This window comes from Tachyglossus aculeatus, chromosome 14 (assembly GCF_015852505.1).
Source record: "Tachyglossus aculeatus isolate mTacAcu1 chromosome 14, mTacAcu1.pri, whole genome shotgun sequence".
Lineage (NCBI taxonomy): Eukaryota > Metazoa > Chordata > Mammalia > Monotremata > Tachyglossidae > Tachyglossus > Tachyglossus aculeatus.
Genome location: NC_052079.1, coordinates 24,345,597 through 24,364,818, shown reverse-complemented (window position 1 = coordinate 24,364,818; position 19,222 = coordinate 24,345,597). Strand labels below are relative to the sequence as shown.

The 19,222-nt window shown below is 42.2% G+C and overlaps 1 protein-coding gene across 6 annotated transcripts in view; it reads left to right on the top strand.

Annotated features, from left to right (window-relative positions):
• The window catches only part of CAPS2 (calcyphosine 2), an 89,454-nt gene extending 70,413 nt beyond the window's left edge, over positions 1-19,041 (top strand). For all 6 annotated transcript variants that reach the window (XM_038756665.1, XM_038756667.1, XM_038756666.1 and 3 more), the window contains 2 exons: positions 10,123-10,219; positions 17,566-19,041. In XM_038756665.1, coding sequence (XP_038612593.1) covers positions 10,123-10,219; positions 17,566-17,741 — 273 coding nt within the window. In that variant the 3' untranslated portion in view covers positions 17,742-19,041. The remainder of the gene's footprint in view (positions 1-10,122; positions 10,220-17,565) is intronic.
• The last annotated feature ends 181 nt before the right edge of the window (positions 19,042-19,222 follow it).

The following is a 19,222-nucleotide window of genomic DNA, read 5'->3' as shown; positions in this document are numbered from 1 at the left end:
TGTTTTGTTTTATTGTCTGTCTCCCCCTTCTAGACTTCCATTCTTCTATTGTTGGGCAGGGACCGTCTCTATATGTTGCCATCTTGTACTTCTCAAGCGCTTAGTACAGTGCTCTGCATGCAGTAAGTGCTCAATAAATACAATTGAATGAATGAATGAATGACCTTCTTCTCACCACATCTGACAGCCTCTATTCTATCCTAATCCTCCTCAACCTCTCAGCTGCCTTTGAAACTGTAGACAACCCCCTTATCCTGTAAGATTATCCAATCTCGGCTTCATGGACACTGTCCAATCCTGGTTCTCCTCCCATCTCTGTTACAGCTCCTTCTCACTTTGGGTGGCTCCTTCTCTACTTCCCACCTTCTGAAAGTGGATGTCCCTCAAGGCTGAGTTCTAGGTCCTCTTCTATTCTCCATGTACACCCATTCCCTTGGAGAACTCATTTGCTCCTATGGGTTCAACTATCATCTTTATGCAGATGATACCCAAGTCTACTCCAGCCCTAACCTTTCTCCTTCCCTGTAATTTTGCGTTTCTTCCTACCTTCAGGACATCTCTACCTGGATGCCCTGCTGGCACGTCAAACTTAACCTGTTAAAAACTGAACTCCTTATCTTCCCACCCAAACGCTGTCCTTCTATCTTTCTCATTACTATAGAAAATACCATTATCCTCCATATCTCACAAGCCTGTAACCTTGGCATTGTCCTCGACTCCTCTGTCTCATTCCACCCACATATTCAATCTGTCACCAAATCTTGTCGGTTTTACCGTCACAACATTGCTAAAATCCACCTGTTCCTCTCCATTCAAACTGTTACCACGCTGATCCAAGCGTGTATCCTATCGCACCTTGACTGCTGCATCTGCCTCCTTGCTAACCTCTCTTCCTCTTGTCTCTCCTAATTCCAGACCATACTTCAATCTGCTGCCCTGATCATTTGTCTACAAAACCATTCAGTCCATGACTCACCACTCCTCAAGAACCTCCAGTGGCTGCCCATCCACCTCCTCATCAAACCGAAACTCCTTATCATTGGCTTGAAAACACTCAAGCAGGTCATCTCATCCTACCTCACTTCACTGATCTCCCACTACAGCCCAGACCACACACTCCACTTCTAAGGAGCCAGCTTGCTCACTTTGCCCCAATCTTGATGTCATCTATCTCAACACTGATCCCTTTTCCACATCCTATCCCTAGCCTGGAACTCTCTCTTCCCCTCCATATACTCCAGACCACCACTTACCCCACCTTCAAAGTATTATTCAAAGCAATGTTATGATCACATCTCCAAGAGGCCTTCCTCGATTAAGCCCTCTCTTCCCCAGGTTCCTCTCCCTCTGTGTCATCTGTGCACTTGCATCTGTGACCTTTGAGCATTTGATATTTGCCCCATCCTGAAACCAACAGCACTTATGTACATATCTTTAAATTATATATTATAAATTATTTATATTAACATCTGTCTCCCTCTCTAGATTGTTAGTTTGTTGTGAGCAGGGAACATGTCTGCTAATGCAGCTATTTTGCACTCTCCTAAGCATAGGTCAGTGCTCTGCCCATAGTAAGCACCTAATAAATACAGTTGATTGACTGATTGATTAATTGATTGATTGTTAAAGGGAGTAACTGCTCCCGGAAGAAGAAGCATCTTTCAAAGAGATGAGGCCTTGCTGAGACTCTGAGAGAACCAAAATTGTAACCTCTTCTCCCCACCTCAACAGACAAGGTATTTTCACCCAAGTTTTCCAGCCTTCCAGCACATGTTAGTTTGAGGATGGGTGGTGTTTCAAAACTATCCATAGCAACAAAGTTCTCTACTCAAGTATCAGTCAGAGGACATGGGTTTCAGACACTTGCCTGCTGGGTGACCTTCGGCAAGAAACCTAGCTTCTCTGTTCCTCAGTTTCCTCAACTCTAAAATGGGCATTTAATGCCTGTTCTTCCTCCTGTGAGCCCGAAGAGGGACAAGGGAGTCTGTCCAACCTGATTATCCTTCATCTACCCAAGCGCTTGGTACACTGATTGGCACATAGAACGTGTTTAATATCATAATTCTCCAGTGGCTACCAATCAATCTGCGCATCAGGCAGAAACTCCTCACCCTCAGCTTCAAGGCTCTCCATCACCTCGCCCCCTTCTACCTCACCTCCCTTCTCTCCTTCTACAGCCCAGCCCGCACCCTCCGCTCCTCTGCCGCTAATCTCCTCACCATGCCTCATTCTCGCCTGTCCCACCGTCGACCCCCGGCCCACGTCATCCCCCTGGTCTGGAATGCCCTCCCTCTGCCCATCCTCCAAGCTAGCTCTCTTCCTCCCTTCAAGGCCCTACTGAGAGCTCACCTCCTCCAGGAGGCCTTCCCAGACTGAGCCCCCTCCTTCCTCTCCCCCTCCTCTCCCTCTCCATCCCCCCGTCTTACCTCCTTCCCTTCACCACAGCACCTGTATATATGTATATATGTTTGTACAAATTTAGTACTCTATTTATCTATTTTACTTGTAAATATCTATCCTATTTATTTTGTTAATATGCTTGGTTTTGTTCTCTGTCTCCCCCTTCTAGACTGTGAGCCCACTGTTGGGTAGGGACTGTCTCTATATGTTGCCAACTTGTACTTTCCAAGCGCTTAGTACAGTGCTCTGCACACAGTAAGCGCTCAATAAATACGATTGATTGATTGATAATTACTATTATTATTATGGACATTCTGCTACCAGAACGCATCATAAAATGTAGTACTCTAGGTAAAGGTAAATAGGTAAATATATCTGCCTTTTAATGGAATCTAAATTATTATTCCATACCCTTTTGCAAGGAGTAAGGAGTGATTTTTATATGACACGAATCTTAATCTGACAAAGTGTTCTTATTTACTACCAAAATATTTTGAATATTGCTAAAAGAAAAGTTTTATTTAAATAATTTCCCATTTTAAACGACTTAATTTACTGCCTCATGACATTTTTTTAATGGTATTCGTTAACTGCTTACTATGTGCCCAGGAACGGTACTAACTACTGGGGTAATCAATCAATCAATAAATCATATTTATTGAGCACTTACTGTGTGCAGAGCACTGTACTAAGCACTTGGGAAGTACAAGTTGGCAACATATAGAGACAGTCCCTGCCCAACAGTGGGCTCACAGTCTAGAAGGGGGAGACAGAGAACAAAACAAAACATATTAACAAAATAAAATAAATAGAATAGATATGTACAAGTAAAATAAACAAATAGAGTAATAAATACATACAAACATAGATACATATATACAGGTGCTGTGGGGAAGGGAAGGAGGTAAGGCGGGGGAGGATGGAGAGGGAGAGGAGGGGGAGAGGAAGGAGAGGGCTGAGTCTGGGAAGAGGGGGAGGAGGGGGAGAGGAAGGAGGGGGCTCAGTCTGGGAAGGCCTCCTGGAGGAGGTGAGCTCTCAGTAGGGCCTTGAAGGGAGGAAGAAAGCTAGCTTGGTGGATGTGGGGAGGGAGGGCATTCCAGGCCAGGGGGATGATGTGGGTGGGGGGTCGACGGCAGGACAGGTGAGAACGAGGCACGGTGAGGAGATTAGCAGCAGAGGAGCGGAGGGTGCGGGCTGGGCTGTAGAAGGGGAGAAGGGAGGTGAGGTAGGAGGGGGTGAGGCGATGGAGAACCTTGAAGCCAAGGGTGAGGAGTTTCTGCCTGATGCGTAGGTTGATTGGTAGCCACTGGAGATTTTTGAGGAGGGGAGTAACATGCCCAGAGTTTTTCTGGACAAAGACAATCCGGGCAGCAGCGTGAAGTATGGATTGAAGTGGGGAGAGACACGAGGATGGGAGATCGGAGAGGAGGCTGATACAGTAGTCCAGACGGGATAGGATGAAAGCTTGAAAGAGCAGGGTAGTGGTTTGGATGGAGAGGAAAGGGCGGATCTTGGCATTGTTGCGGAGTTGAGACCGGCAGGTTTTGGGGTAGATACAAGGTTGGACTTGGAATCACAGTCTTCATCCCCATTTTACAGATGAGGTAACCGAAGCACAGAGAAGTTAAGTGAAGTCTGCTGGGTGCCCAAGATCACCTAGCAGACAAGTGTCAGAGCTGGGATTAGAGCTCCAGGTGTTCCTACTCCTAAGCCCATGGTCTTTACAATAGGCCATACTACTTCCCAGGCCACTCTGCCTCTCATATTTTTATGGCATTTATTAAGCGCTTACTATGTGTCAGACACTGTTCTAAGTGCTGGGGTAGATACAAAGTTAATTAGATCAGACACAGTCCCTGTCCCGTGTGAGGCTCACATTCTAAGTAGAAGGGAGTACAGGAGAACTGGGGTAAAGAGAAGTTAAGTGACTTACCCATGCTCACACAGCAGACAAGTGATGGAGCCTAGATTAGAACCCACGTCCACTGACACCCAGATCTGTGCTCTTTCTTTTAGGCCATGCTGCTTCTCTAATCATATGCTTTTATGATCAAAACAGGACTGCCCCTTCATGTGCTCATTCCAGGGTGAGAAAGGTGAACCTACCCTGCCTAACATTTTGGCAAAACTTCCATACACCACTTCTGTCTTCTCAGCCATGCTGAGAAGCAGTATGGCTCAGTGGCAAGAGCATGGGCTTGGGAGTCAGAAGTTATGGGTTCTAATCCCGGCTCCGCCACTTAGCTGTGTGACTTTGGGCAACTCAACTTCTCAATGCCTCAGTTACCTCATCTGTAAAATGGGGAGGAAGACTATGAGCCCCAAGTGGGACAATTTGATCACCTTGTATCCCCCCCAGTGCTTAGAACAGTGCTTCGCACGCGGTAAGCACTTAACAAATACCATCATTATTATTATTCTTCTCATTCTGATCCTCCCTGGTGGGTGTGTTTGAGTATCGATAGAACATTTGCTGTAAATGTAAAAACTAATATTCTTTTTCTAACTCTTCCTCAATGCTATGACACAAATATGGGGAAGTCTGTGCCATTGGCTCCTGAATTTCAAGTTGAATATTGCATCCTGTTTCCTTTGTACCTTCTAGGATCTAGCTTAATCCAACACCCTGCCCTCCTAGACCTCTCAGGAGCTTTCGACATTATGAACCACATCTTTCTCCTGGAAACATTATCTGTCCTTGGTTTCACTGGCACTGTCTTCTGGGTCCTCCTTCCAACTTTCTGGCTACTCCTTGGTCTCTTTTGCCAGCTTCTCCTCTGTGTCCCACCCTCTAACTTGATTGATTGATTCATTCAGTCGTATTTATTGAGCACTTAGTGTGTGCAGAGCACTGTATTAAGCGCTTGGGAGAGTACAATATAACAATAGACTGACACATTCCCTGCCCACAATGAGCTTACAGTCTAGAAGGGAGGAAGCAGACATTAAAATAAATAAATTACAGATATGTACATAAGTGCTGTAGAGCTGGGAAGGGCATTGAATAAACAGAGCAAGTCAGGGTGTCACAGAGGGGAGTGGGAAAAGAGGAAAGTAGGGCTTAGGAAAAACCTCTTCAGGAGTTGTACCTTCAATAAAGCTTTGAAGGAGGGGAAAGTAATTGTAAGATTTGAGGAGGGGGGGCATTCCAGGCCAGAGGCAGGACATGGGCAAAAGGTCGGCGGGGAGATAGACCAGACTGAGGAACAGTGAGAAGGTTAACATTAGAGGAGTGAAGTTTGTAGGCTGGGTTATAGTAGGAGAGTAGTGAGGTGAGGTGGGAGGGGGCAAGGTGATTGAGGGCTTTACAGCCAATAATGAGGAGTGTTGGTTTTTTTGATGGGCAATGACTGGAGTTTCTTGAGGAGAGGGGAAGCATGGCATGAATGTTTTTGTAGAAAAATGATCCTGGCAGGAGATTGAAGTGTGGACTAGAGTGGGGAGAGACCAGAGCCTGCGAGGTCAGCAAAGAGGCTGATACAGTAATCAAGGCAGGATAGGATAAGTGATTGGATTAATGTAGTAGCAGTTTGGATGGAGAGGAAAGGAAGGATTTTAGGTGAAGGTGGAACTGACAGGATTTAGATTATGGGCTTGTGAAACAGGAAGTTTGGTGGTGCCATCTACAGTGTTGGGAAAGTCAGGAAAAGGACAGGGTTTGGGTGGGAAGATAGGGAGTCCTGATTTAGACATGTTAACCTTGAGGTGATGGGAGGACATCCAAGTAGAGATGTCTTGAAGGCAGGAGGAAATGTGAGACTGCAGAGAGGAAGAGAGATTAGGGCTGGAGATTTAGATTTGGGTATCATCGCTAGAGGTGGTAATTGAAGCCATGTGCACGAATGAGTTCTCCAAGGGAGTGGGTGTAGAGGGAGAATAGAAGGGGACCCAGAATTGAACCTTGAGGGCCCGCCACAGTTAGGAGGTGGGAGTCAGAGAAGGAACCCACGAAGGAGACTGAAAATGAATGTCCAGAGAGATAGGAGGAGAACCAGGAGAGGACAGAGTTAGCAAAGCCAAGGTTGGATAACATTTCCAGGAGAAGTGGGTGGTCCACAGTGTCAAAGACAGCTGAGCGACTGAGGAGGATTAGAATGGAGTAATAATAATAATAATATTAATTATGGTGTTTGTTAAGCACTTACTATGTGCCAGGCACTGGGGTTAGAAGATAATAAGGTGGTCCCACTTGGGGCTCACAGTCTTAATCCCCATTTTACAGATGAGGTAACTGAGGCACAGAGAAGTTAAGTGATTAGCCCAAAGTCACACTGCAGACAAGTGGCGGATCCGGGATCAGATCCCATGTCCTCTGACTCCCAAGCCCATGCTCTTTCCACTGAGCCATGCTATAGAGACCTTTGGATTTGACAAGAAGATCATTGGTGACCTTTGAGAGGATGGTTTCTGTGGAGTGAAGGGGATGGAAGCCAAATTTAGGTCGGGGGAGGTCAAGAAGAGAATTGGAGGAGAGGAATTTAAGGCAGCGGGATAACTTGCTTAAGGACTTTGGAGAGGAATGGAAGGAGAGAGATAGGGCAACAACTGGAGAGAGCTGTGGGGTCAAAGAGGGGATTTTTAGGATGGGGAAGCATGGGCATGTTTGAAAGCAATTGGGGAAAAAACCATTGGAGATTAAACAGTTGAAGAAGGCTGTTAGGGAAGGAAAAAGGGAGGGGGCAAGTGTTTTGATGAGGTGTGAAGGAATGGGGTCAGATGGGCTCAGTTCTGGATTCTGTTCTGTTCCTCATTACCTTGGAGAATTCATCTGCTCCCGTGACTTCAACTACCATATCTTCACGAATGACTCCAAAATTTTCCTCTCCAGCCCTGACCTTTCTTCTGCTCTGCAGTTTCATAGTTCCTCTGCCTTAGATCATCTCTACTTGGATGCCCCGCTGATACTTCAAATTCATTATGTCCAAAAGTGAACTCCTCATCCTCCCACCCAAATCCTCTGCTCCCCACAACTTTGCTATCAGTGTTGACAATACCAACATCCTCCCTGTTTCACAAGCCTGCAACCTTGGTATTATCCTTAGCACATGTCTTTCCCTGAACCTGAATATTCAGTCACTTAATCCAATCAGTTCTATCTGCACATCTGTAGAATCTGCCCCTTTCATTCATTCATTCAATTGTATTTATTGAGTGCTTACAGTGTACAAAGCACACTACTACTATACACGCACTACTACTATTACTACACTGGCTCAAGCACTTGTCATATCTTATTGACTCCTGCATCAACCTCGCTGACCCCCTTGCCTGAACTTCAGTCCATATTTCTGCTGCCCAGGGCCTTTTCCAAAAAATCATTCTGGGCACATCTCCCAACCTTCCAATAGTTGTACATCTCCTCATCAAACAGAAATTCCTCATCAAGGACTTTAATTGATTCAGTCAGCTCCCTCCTACCTGTGTCCACTGTAGCCCAACACATACACTTCACTCTCATACCATCAGACATTACTGTGCCTCCATCTCATCTTTCTCACAGTTGATCTCTTGCTTACACCCTTCATCCTGCCTGGAATGTCCCTCCCCATCTTCAAAACCCTGGTAAAATATTATCTGATTCAGGAAACCTTCCCTAGCTTACTTCTCATCTCCCCACCCTATTTTCCCACCCTTTTGCACCACCTATGTACTTACTTGAGTCCAGACTTCTTAAGCAGTTAAGAGTTCACCCCATCCCCACCTCACAGAACTCATCTACATATATATATATATATATATATATATATATATATATATATATTCTGTTGCTTCTCCTACCTATAATTTATTTGAATGTCTGTCACTCTTGCTATATTTTAAGCTCCTTGAAGACTAAAGGTTACATTTTGGGAATTCTGGGACTTCAGCAAGTCCCCAACATCCTGGTGTACAGAGCAGTTGCCAAGACTTTTCTCTCTTGCACTTAATACAGTGCCTAGCACATAGTAAGCACTGAACAAATACCATAATTATTAGACCATAAGCTTCCTGTGCGTGGAGAACGGTGTCTACCAACTCTACTGTACTTTACTCACCCAATCTCTTAGTACCGTGCTCTGCACACTGCAAGCACTCAATAAATACCGTTGATTGATTGATGGTCTAACTACCTCTATTGAATTCTCCCAAGCACTTAAAGCACTTAGTACTGTGCCCTACACACAGTAAGCGCTTATTAAATGCCATTACTTGCTTGATTGGTGAACGTCCCATACTAGATTCCAAGGCATTTCTTCCCTCATTCATTCATTCAAACCTGGGGCCACGTTTCATCCTTTATTGGATCATAAGTGGGGTCACTTTGCTCTTTAATCATAAACAAAGACCAAGATCAGTCATCCTGTATTTGGGATGACTAAAGGAAGAAAGGCAATTAGGTACTCTACCTAGGAGAGTTCTGGATAAGTACCCATGACTGTTGTGACTGAACCAAACTCCCAACGCACAAGATCAAGGTTGGGATCTAATTAGAACTTAAAATGGGAATAGATCAAAACAACAAACCAAAGACAAGGTTTGCAAGGTAAGATTCACAGTCCAGTCAATTCATCGTATTTATTGAGTGCTTAATGTGTGCAGAGCACTGTATTAAAGGCTTGGGAGAATATAATATAACAGAGTCAGTAGACATGTTCCTCTGCCCACAGTGAGCTTACAGTCTAGAGGGGAGTTTACAGTGACCTTCAATCTTATAGGAGGAGTACTAACCCATGTAGTTCAAGACTGATTGGACCAATCTGAGAATCTGATTAACAGGTCATATGATTAGACCATGTTCTGCCTGAGGATTTTGCTTCAGGGAAAGGTGGGAAATAGGGTGTGGTCCTTTCCTTTTCTACCACTCTCTGTGTCACCCTGACTTGCTCCCTTTATTCACCCCCTCTCAGCCCCACAGCACTTATTTACAAATCCATAATTTATGTATTTATATTAATGTCTTCCTCCCCTCTAGACTGCAAGCTTATTGTGGGCAGGGAATGTGTCTGTTACATTGTTATATGGTATTCTCCCAAGCACTTAGTACAGTGCTCTGCACACAGTGCTCTGCACATAGTAAGTGCCTAATAAATGTGAGTGACTGACTAGTCTTAAATAACCCCCAAATTAAGATATTGACCAAATTAGCCTGTTTGATCTACTTTTTCACCCCAGGTGTTACTTTGAATAGGGAGAAATGCATTACCTCATAAAGGTCTCCCCTAGCTGGTTCACATAGTAGCAGACAGCCACTGCCTAAGCTAGGAATGGAATGGGCATGTGTCTGCTTGACTCTCCCTCCCGGAGTCGAGATTGGTAGAGTATTGGAAACTCTCCAGATGCGGCCCTGAGTGGGGCACAGCACATATGTACATATCTGTAATTTATTTTAATGTCTACCAAATCTGATGTACTGTGCTTTCCCAAGTTAGTGTTCAGTAAATTCTTTTGATTGATCAATAGGGACTGTGTAATTTATTCTTTTTGTACTCTACCAAGTGCATAGTACAAGGTTCTTCACACATTAGGTGCACAATAAATACTATTGATTAAATGAAGATACTGATTTCGATTATTGCAGTTTTCACTTTGACTTTTGTTATTAAAATGAACTTTTCCAAACCTAGTATTTACTTGTCTTTAAATGTCATTTTACATGAGAAAGATTTTGTGTGAAACATGGAAAAGTAAGTACACTGAGTGATATATTATTGTCAACTCCCTTTTTTATCTCTTTTTTTCTAGGCATATATGAAACTAGATTTCAACAAAACTGGCAGTGTGTCTATGGCAGATATTAGAAAGTGCTATTGTGCAAAAAAACAGCCACAAATAACAACAGGTATTTAATAGAAGGAAAAATAAATTTGACTCCTGGCTGGTTAGCTTTGCTCCTAGATTTGTTCCCTTTAAATTGTTGCAATTCAGTTTGTTTCTTGGTCTGGACACAGAGTTGTTAGGCAAAGTTTTTAGTTTAGTTTTTGTTTTTAATGGCATTTATTAAGTGTTTACTTTGTGTATTGTACTATGTTCTGAGTAGATGCAGGCTAATTACGTTGGATATGTTCCATGTCCCACATGGGACTCACAGTATTAATCCCCATTTTACAGATGAGGGAACTGAAGAATGGAGAAATTAAGTGATTTGCCCAAGGTCACACAGCAGACAAGTAGTGGAGACAGAATTAGAACCCAGGTCTTTCTGAATCCTAGGTCTGTGCTCTATCCACTAGGCTACTCTGCTTCCTAAATTTTCCTCATCTAATCATCAGAAATGTTTAGATTAGGGTAATTAGAGCATCAGACATATTAAATCCCTTTTTAAAATGTAAAACTCTTTTGCCCTAGCTATAAAATGGTATATGAATACTTACTTTCCTGCTTGCTCCCAGGTTGTCATTTTTGCTTCCAATTCAAAGTCTCCATTTCCTGCTGTTGACCTGAGACAAATCTGGGCAATTAGGCAGGCCCCAAATGCCTGCACATAGGGTCCTCTACTCAGTACCAATCTGGGGTATTCTAATACTCCAGGCGAATTTTTAAAAGTCGCCCCTATTCAATGACTTTAATGGAAAAATATGCCTCTCTTCATTTTTTCATAACTTATGGCATATACAAATTTGAACTCAGAATTGTAGTACCTATCCTGTAAAGTTTGCACAAAGGTCTCATCAAGTTTTAATGCAAACATGAACTGAGATGATTTTCTGTTGAGTGGTACTTGACAAGTGAAATGCTCTTAAGGAAATGGTGGTCTGGGCTATCACCTGATTTGCCCATCATCTTCTCACAGTGTGGTGTAGTGGACGGACTGAGCAGGCTATTGTGAGTAAAGAGACTGACTGGCTTTGAGTTCCAGCTCCATCACTGGACAAGTAACATGTGTGACACTGGATATGTCCCATAATGTCTCTAGGCTTCATTTTCTTCCTCTGCAAAAGGGAGATGAAATGTGTGTTTCACTGTGATACCTTGTGGTTTAGGGACTCTGTCCAATCTTGTGTCCTCCACGGTGCTCGATTCCTAGGAAGCACTTAGTAAGTATGCTATTTATTATTATCTGAACTTAGTATCCATTTGTCTTTAAGCTGGACCTGGCTAGGCCTAAATTGAGGTCCTGGGAAAGTGAAAATGTTTGTGCATGCATTCGTTACTCAGTACTGCTGTGCACACGTGATTTTCCATTTCCCACAATACAATCACCACACTTTCCTAGAGTCAGTGTTTCCCCTGTTCCCTAGCCCAGACTAACCGGGAGACCACAATGAGGGAGCGGGAGGGTACAGATTACTCTATAATTTGTCTGGCCTGCCTTCCTACTTCTCCATCCGTGGTGCCTCTGGTTTCCTCCAGAACCCTACCTTGCCTTGTCTTTGAGTCACAGCAGCACCTCTATATAGTGAGGTAGTTGTAAGATAATATAAAGAGCTTTTGAGAGAAGAGAAGCAGCGTGGCTTAGTGGATAGAGCACGGACCTGGGTTCTAATCCTGGCTCCTTCACATGTCTGCTGTGTGACCTTGGGCAAGTCACTTCATTTTTCTGTGCCTCAGTTACCTCATCTGTAAAAAATGGGGATTAGGAGTGTGAGCCCAATGTTGGACAGGGACTGTGTCTAACCTGATAAACTTGTATCTACCCCAGTGCTTAGAACAGTGCTTGGCACATAGTGCTTAACAGGTACAGTAATTATTATGATGATTATTTTGAATGTAACTTTGATACAGACTTCCATCAACGAATGATGGATGAGCCTCAGTCCTGAGACTTCTGGCCCAAGAACCTGTGCAATGGGATTGATAGAGCTGGTGGCTTTTGGTAGTGCCATATCTATTGTTGCACAAAACTATAAAGGTGTAATCGAAATGAAACCTATTTCACTTCGGTTCACAAATGCAGCCATGTCCATTCCCCTGTTCATTATCAGGTATTGTCTAACAATACCTTAGTATTTAATGATACCTGATCATTAAAGCTGACCTGTTTCATGTGTTGGGTCCTTGGTTTTTCCATCTTGAAAAATTCAGGCAAGTTGAAGGGAGAGAAGAGATAAATCAGTGAAATCCACCCGACCCTCTTGGGAATAATTTGCTAATGTGGAAAAGCACATGCTGTTCTTATGTTTTAAAAAGAGAAAAGCTGTTAATAGCTAATTAAGCTCTATCAAATTTATTATCCATATTATGACTAATAATCTGCTCATATAACCTCCCTGGAGATACAGGATGAAACGAACAGATTTCAAATGTTCGCTTTCGTGCAGCATGTAATTTATTTAGGTTTTAGGACAGCATCTGTCATTTTGACATTTAAATAGACCATCAAAGAAAAACACTTTAAACCATAATAGAAATCAGATTTCCTAAAGATATTTCAGTTTAATGGGATTACAAAACCGTATTGGGTGAACTAGCGTTCGTTCATTAAAAATTTCATTGACCCCTAAGAGCAGAAAAAGCAATTCACTTTCAGATAGGAGCAAGCAAGTGTGTTTTCTGTGCTTGCACACAAAATATAAAACTCTGGCCCGTGCAGAATAGCAGTTAGGAAAACATTTTTTGTGAAAAACTGTGGAGCAGTATGCAACAGTCCAATTTACCCCTCAAAAGGTAAAACATGTTTGAAAAAACTATGTCGTCATCATCATCAATCATATTTATTGAGCACTTACTGTGTGCAGAGCACTGTACTAAGCGCTTGGGAAGTACAAGTTGGCAACGTGTAGAGACGGTCCCTACCCAACAGTGGGCTCACAGTCTAAAAGGGGGAGACAGAGAACAAAACTATGTCTTGCATTGTTTCTTAGCATGGTATTTACTGGTAAAGACTTTTCAAACTTGAAAGTGCAGATGAGAAAGAGTGGTGTTCTCTTTCAATCAAACAATCATTCAGTCACTCAGTGGTATTTGTTGAGCATTTACTGTGTGCAGAGCACAATATTAAACTCTTGGGAGAGTACAGCAAAACAGAATTAGCAGACATATTCCCTGTCCATAACAAGGTCATGCTCTAGAGAGGGAGACAGACATTATTATGAATAAATAATTTGTAATTTATCATTTAAAGATAAGTACATGAGTTAAGGGTTGAGAGTGGAATGGATATCAGATGCTCAAAGGTCACAGATTCAAGTGCATAGATGATGCAGAAGGGAAACTGAGCAGGGAGAAGGAGGGCTTAATCAGGGAAGGCCTCTTGGAGGAAAGTGACCTTAATTAAACTTTGAAGGTGGAGAAAGTGGTGATTTGGCTTACATGGACCAGGGGGAAGAGTTCCAGGCTAAGGGGAGGATGTGGGAAAGGGATCAGTGGCCAGACAGACAATATTGGGGCACAGTGAGTAAGCTGGCAATAGAGGAGTAGAGTGTGTTAGCTGGGCTGTAATAGCAGATCAGTGTGAGCTGAGGTAGGACAGGGCAAACTGATTGAATACTTTAAAGCCAAATGGTAAGAAGTTTCTGTTTGGTGCAGAGGTGAAGGGCAGCGATTGGAAGTTCTTAAGGAGTGGGAAGTAATCAACTGAAAGTATCTGCTGAAAAATTATCCATGCAGCAGAGTGAAGTATGGACTGGAGTGGGGAGAAACAGAATAATAACAATAATAATAATGGTGGTATTTGTTAAGCACTTATGTTCTAGGCACTGTTCCAAGCACTGGGGTAGATACAAGATAATCAGGTTGGACACAGTACAAGTCCCACAAGAGGCTCACAGTCTTAATCCTACTGTACAGATGAGGTCACTGAGGCGCAGATCAGTGAAGTGGCTTGCACAAGGTCACACAACAGACAAGTGGCGTAGCTGGGATTAGAACCCACCTCCTCTTGCCACTAGGCTATACTGCTTAAAGGCAGAATAGGATAAGTGGTTGGATCAAAGTGGTAGTAGTTTGGATGGTGAGGAAAGGGCAGATTTTAGCAATGTTGTGAAGGTAGAACCAACAGGATTGGTGACAGATTGAATATGTGGGTGAGTTGAGAGAGGTGAGTCGAGGGCAACACCAAGGTTGTGAGCTTGTGAGATAGATTAGTGGTGTTGTCCACAGTGATGGGAAAGACGTGGAAGGACAGGGTTTGAGTGGGAAAATAAGGAGTTCAGTTTTGAACATGCTAAGTTTGAGGTGCTCGCAGGCCATCCAGATATACTGAAGGCAGGAGGAAATGTGAGATGGCAGGAAATGAGAGCAGTCAGAGCTAAAGATGTAGATTAGGGAATCATCTTCATAGAGATGGTAATTGAAGCCATGGGAGTGTGGCCAGTAGGTCATGCTGCTTCTCCCTTGAGCCCATGCTATATCTCCTTCGTACCTGTCCAAATTCCTTGAATGAGTTGATTTTTCCCACTTCCTTGACTGCCTTTCCTCCAACTGCCTTCTCAACCATCTGCAATCCAGCTTTCTCCCTCCACACCATTGAAATTTCTCTTTCCAGATTCATAAATGAACTCCTCCTTTGCCAAATCCAGTGTAGTTTCCCTTGACCTTTCAACTGGCTTTTTTAAAAATCAGCCAAATGTGTTGAGTGCTTCCTGTGGTAGGAAGCTTGGGAGAGTACAGTATAGCACATTTGGCAAACATGTTCCTTGCCTACAAGGTTTTTGACACTATAGACACACCTTTCTCCTGGAAATACTATCAAACCTTGATTTCACAGACATGATCCTCTCCTTCTCTTTCTGCTCTGGTCAGTCCTTCTGTGTTTCTTTCACCAGATGTTCCTCTGGCTCCCACCCGTCAACACTCAGTTCCAGGTCCCCTTCTATTCTCCATTTACAGCTACTCAAAGGAGCTCATCCATTCCCATGGCTTCAACTACCATCTCTACATAGATGACTCCCAAATCTGCATTTCCAGCCTCAACATCTCCCTCTCTCTGCAATCTCACATTACTTCCCTGCTACCAAGATCCCCTTTCCCAAATATCTCACTGCCACCTCAAGGTCAGTGTGTTCAAAACTGAATTCCGCAGTATCCTACCCAAATTCTCTCCTCCTTCAATTTTCCCATCACTGTTGAAAATGACCACCAACCTTCCTGTCTGACAAGACTGCAACTCAGGCATTATCCTTGATAAATCTCTCTCCTTCCATTTGCATATTTAGTCAGTCATAAATCCTGTCAATTCTAGCTCCACAATATCTCCACAATTCACTCCTTCTCCTCCATCCAAACTGCTAACACCCTGGTTCAAGTCCTTGTTATATCCTATCTCAACTACTGCATTGACCTCCCTGCCTACAACCTCTCCCCCTTCTAGAACTGCAAAGATCTCCTATCCCAGATCTGCCACCCAGATCATTTTTCTAAAAAATAATTTTGTGCACTTCTCCCCATTCCTCATGTAATTCTCTCCAATGGTTGTCCATCCATCTCCACATCAAACAGAAACTTCTTATTCAAGACACTCAATCAGCTCTCTCCCCTCCTACTTAACCTCATTCATCTTCCACCACAACCCACTGCACACTTCACTCCTTTTATTCCAACCTACTCACTGTGCCTCACTCTCATCTTCCACCACTGACCTCTTGCTCAAAGCATCCCTCCTACCTGGACCTCCTTCCCCATCATTTCTGACAGACCAGCACTCTCCCCATCGAAAAGCCTAATTAAAATCTCATCTCCAGGAAAACATCCCCTTAATAAGCTCTTACCCTATTTTTCCTTCCTGTTGCCTCACCTATGTTCTTAATCCCAACTCCTAAATTCTACCCCCATTCCCTCACATCACCAACATATCTATTATTATACTTGGTTGCTTCCCTTACCTGTAATTTATTTTAATTTATTTTTCCCCTACTACCCAATGGACAGTAGTAATAATAGCATTTGTTGCGCACATACTGTTTGTCTTTATTCTAGGTGCCGGGTTAGATACAAGTTAATCACACTGGACATAGTTCCTGTCCCACATGGGGGTCACAGTCTAAGTAAGAGGGAGGACAGGTATTGAATCCCCATTTTACAGATGAGGAAACTGAGGCAGAGAGAAGTTAAGTGACTTGACCAAGGTCACATAGCCGGTAATCGGCAGAACCAGGATTAGAATTCAGGTCCTCTGATTCCCAGGCCTGGCTAAGACTCAATATTATCTCACTACGAAATAGGGTCTTTGTTTTCTCTAGTTTTTGTTTATTTTTCCCCCACAGGATACTTTTGACTTCTAGTCTTTTAAAATTCAAATACCAAGCAGAGGTCTCCACTAAAATAATATTCAGTGTGGGGGGTTTTTGGTAATGTTTTGGAGAGCTATGGAACTCAATTTGAAAGGTTCTTTTTACCTGTCTTTTTGCTCCAACCTATTTATTCTTGCACAAGCCGTCTTTCCCTATATGCTTAGTAATTGAAATTTATTCAGAGATTGTATTCCATCAAGATAAAATTGATGGTGTCTTGTGGGAAAACTATTTTATTCAAAATATGCATGTAAGTATGGATATATGTGTGTGTAGAGATATCAATTTTATGATGTATAAGCAAAAATTTAATCGAGTAGGTACTCCTTTCAGCTATGATTTTCCTAGTTCCCATTAGTCTGTTATTTCCCTACTTTTATCACTTGACCCCTCTAAGGTTTAGTTGATGTCTTATGAAATAACTAGTGTCCAGGGATATTTTGACTATTCTTTGATGAAGCCTTTCTGATTTGTTTCCTCCATCATTGTAATCAGAACTTGTCTACTAACTCTGTTGTACTCTCTTAAGTGCTTAGTACAGTTGTACAGTTAGTACTCTTGTTAATTTGGTCTCCTTCTTAGGGAGTTTACGACAATGTGAACGTGCGCTTCCTCTTTACTGTTGTCAAAGGAAAACAGACTTTCATTGTAAGGAGGAAATATTTGAACTATAATGTTCTGTACAGAACTGGGACTAAGCTAAAATTTGCAAAACTACTAGGGAGGAGAAACTTGACTATCTCTTGTATCTCCAATTCTTAGGCAGAATTAAAGATAGCCAGATACCAGGACCTTAAACCTAAACATGGTGGTGTGTGGGAATATACACCTCTTGGTTAAACACTTGCAGCGTCCTCTAGAAATCACTCTTTTAGAAAATGTTAACAGTTTGGTGTTTTCACTTGCTTCAAGCTGGACTCATCCACTCATTTTGCTCCAAATTTGTGTGATATGGTAATAGTTTTTCCTGTGAACTGTATTGTAGAGGTTCATTTGACAGCCTATATTTCTTTTACAGGTTATGTGACAGAGGAAGAGATTAAATCTTCATTTCTAGAAATGTTAGAGGATGCCTGCAGCAAACCCAATGAAGTGTCCTATTGTGAATTTGAAGATTACTACGAAGGACTAAGTATTGGGATACTGGATGATGAAGATTTTGTTAACGTTCTAAGGAATGCTTGGGGAATTTAGAATAGAAAAATATATAAATATATCACTCAGTTCATTTGGAATGTAAAGCTGACTGAATCAAGTGCATCTAAATACTTTTCAAATATTTTTCCAGTTTCACTGAATTGTCATAAGTTGAATAAAGGAATCTTCATTTGGAGAAAAATGTGCTCTAAACCAAAGAGACCCTTATATTAGCAGATGAATGTCTTAAATGTTTGTAAATACATGGAAATGTTTTGGGCCCTTTTTTTGTTAACCATCTTCCTTGGGAAAATGATAAATGCAATTAGCTATTCATGATCTTATGACTTATAAATGCCATTTTTTATTAACTTTCTTTTCTGCACCCTATCCTACACAGAAAGCTTAACTACAGGGATTCCATGTTCTGTGAACAGTCCCTTGAAAATGACTCAAGTAATGCAACTCATTTGTACAGATACATATAATTGCCTTTGAACTCGAAAATGATGCCACCATTGAGGAAATTAACCTATTTAACTTATGCATGGAGTGGATGTAGTCAGTGGAAATTTGTGAAGGGTTCAGAACAAATTCCTGGCAATTATTCCATTACATTTAAAAAATTTCAATCTCTATGCTAGGCCTGACCCCAAATTATGTGATGTTGTATATTTAATAGTCACTCATCAGTGAATTTACTGATAAAAGCATTCTCCTTTTTTTAGGTTTCTTCTATCAATTCTTGTTTTAATATAGTGCTTTACATTAGTAATGTCAATATCAGTCATGAACATGACCTCAGTGATTGTCTCAAACAAAATATAGTCTGACAAAATATAATGGAACAATGACTTCCAAATTCGTGGAGTCTGACAATAGGCTAAATGTTGATCTATTAGCCTAAAGTTTAAGTGTGTCAGGAAAAGGATGAAATGCAAGTAAAATAGTGGATTTTCCGTAAAGTTCCAGCCTTATCCTTCTCCTTCCTTCTCTTTCCTAAACTTAATAATCAGTCTGCCAATAGTATTTATTGAGTGTTTACTATGTGCAGAGCATTGTACTAGGCACTTGTGAGAGTGCAGTAAAATTAAAAGTTGTGGTTTATTCTCTCGAGAATCTATGAAGCACATATTTTCCCCATTGCCCAGAGACATTGTTGGGGGGATTTAATTCCTCAAGGAACAATTTGTCATAGCTCCCAAAATATACCATAGAATAGCTTATTGAATTTTATAATATTTATGCTCTATTATATCATTACTCAGTAGAAAGAGGTATAGTCTAAATCTATTTTATTCTGTAATGACTACATTTGAAGCAGTGTGCCTAGTGGATAGAGCATGGGCCTGGGAGTCAGGAGGACCTGGGTTCATTCATTCATTCATTCATTCAATCGTATTTATTGAGCACTTACTGTGTGCAGAGCACTCACTGTACTAAGCACTTGGGAGTAAAATTGGCAACATATAGAGACCATCCCTACTTAACAACGGGCTCACAGTCTAGAAGGGGGAGACAGACAACAAAACAAAACA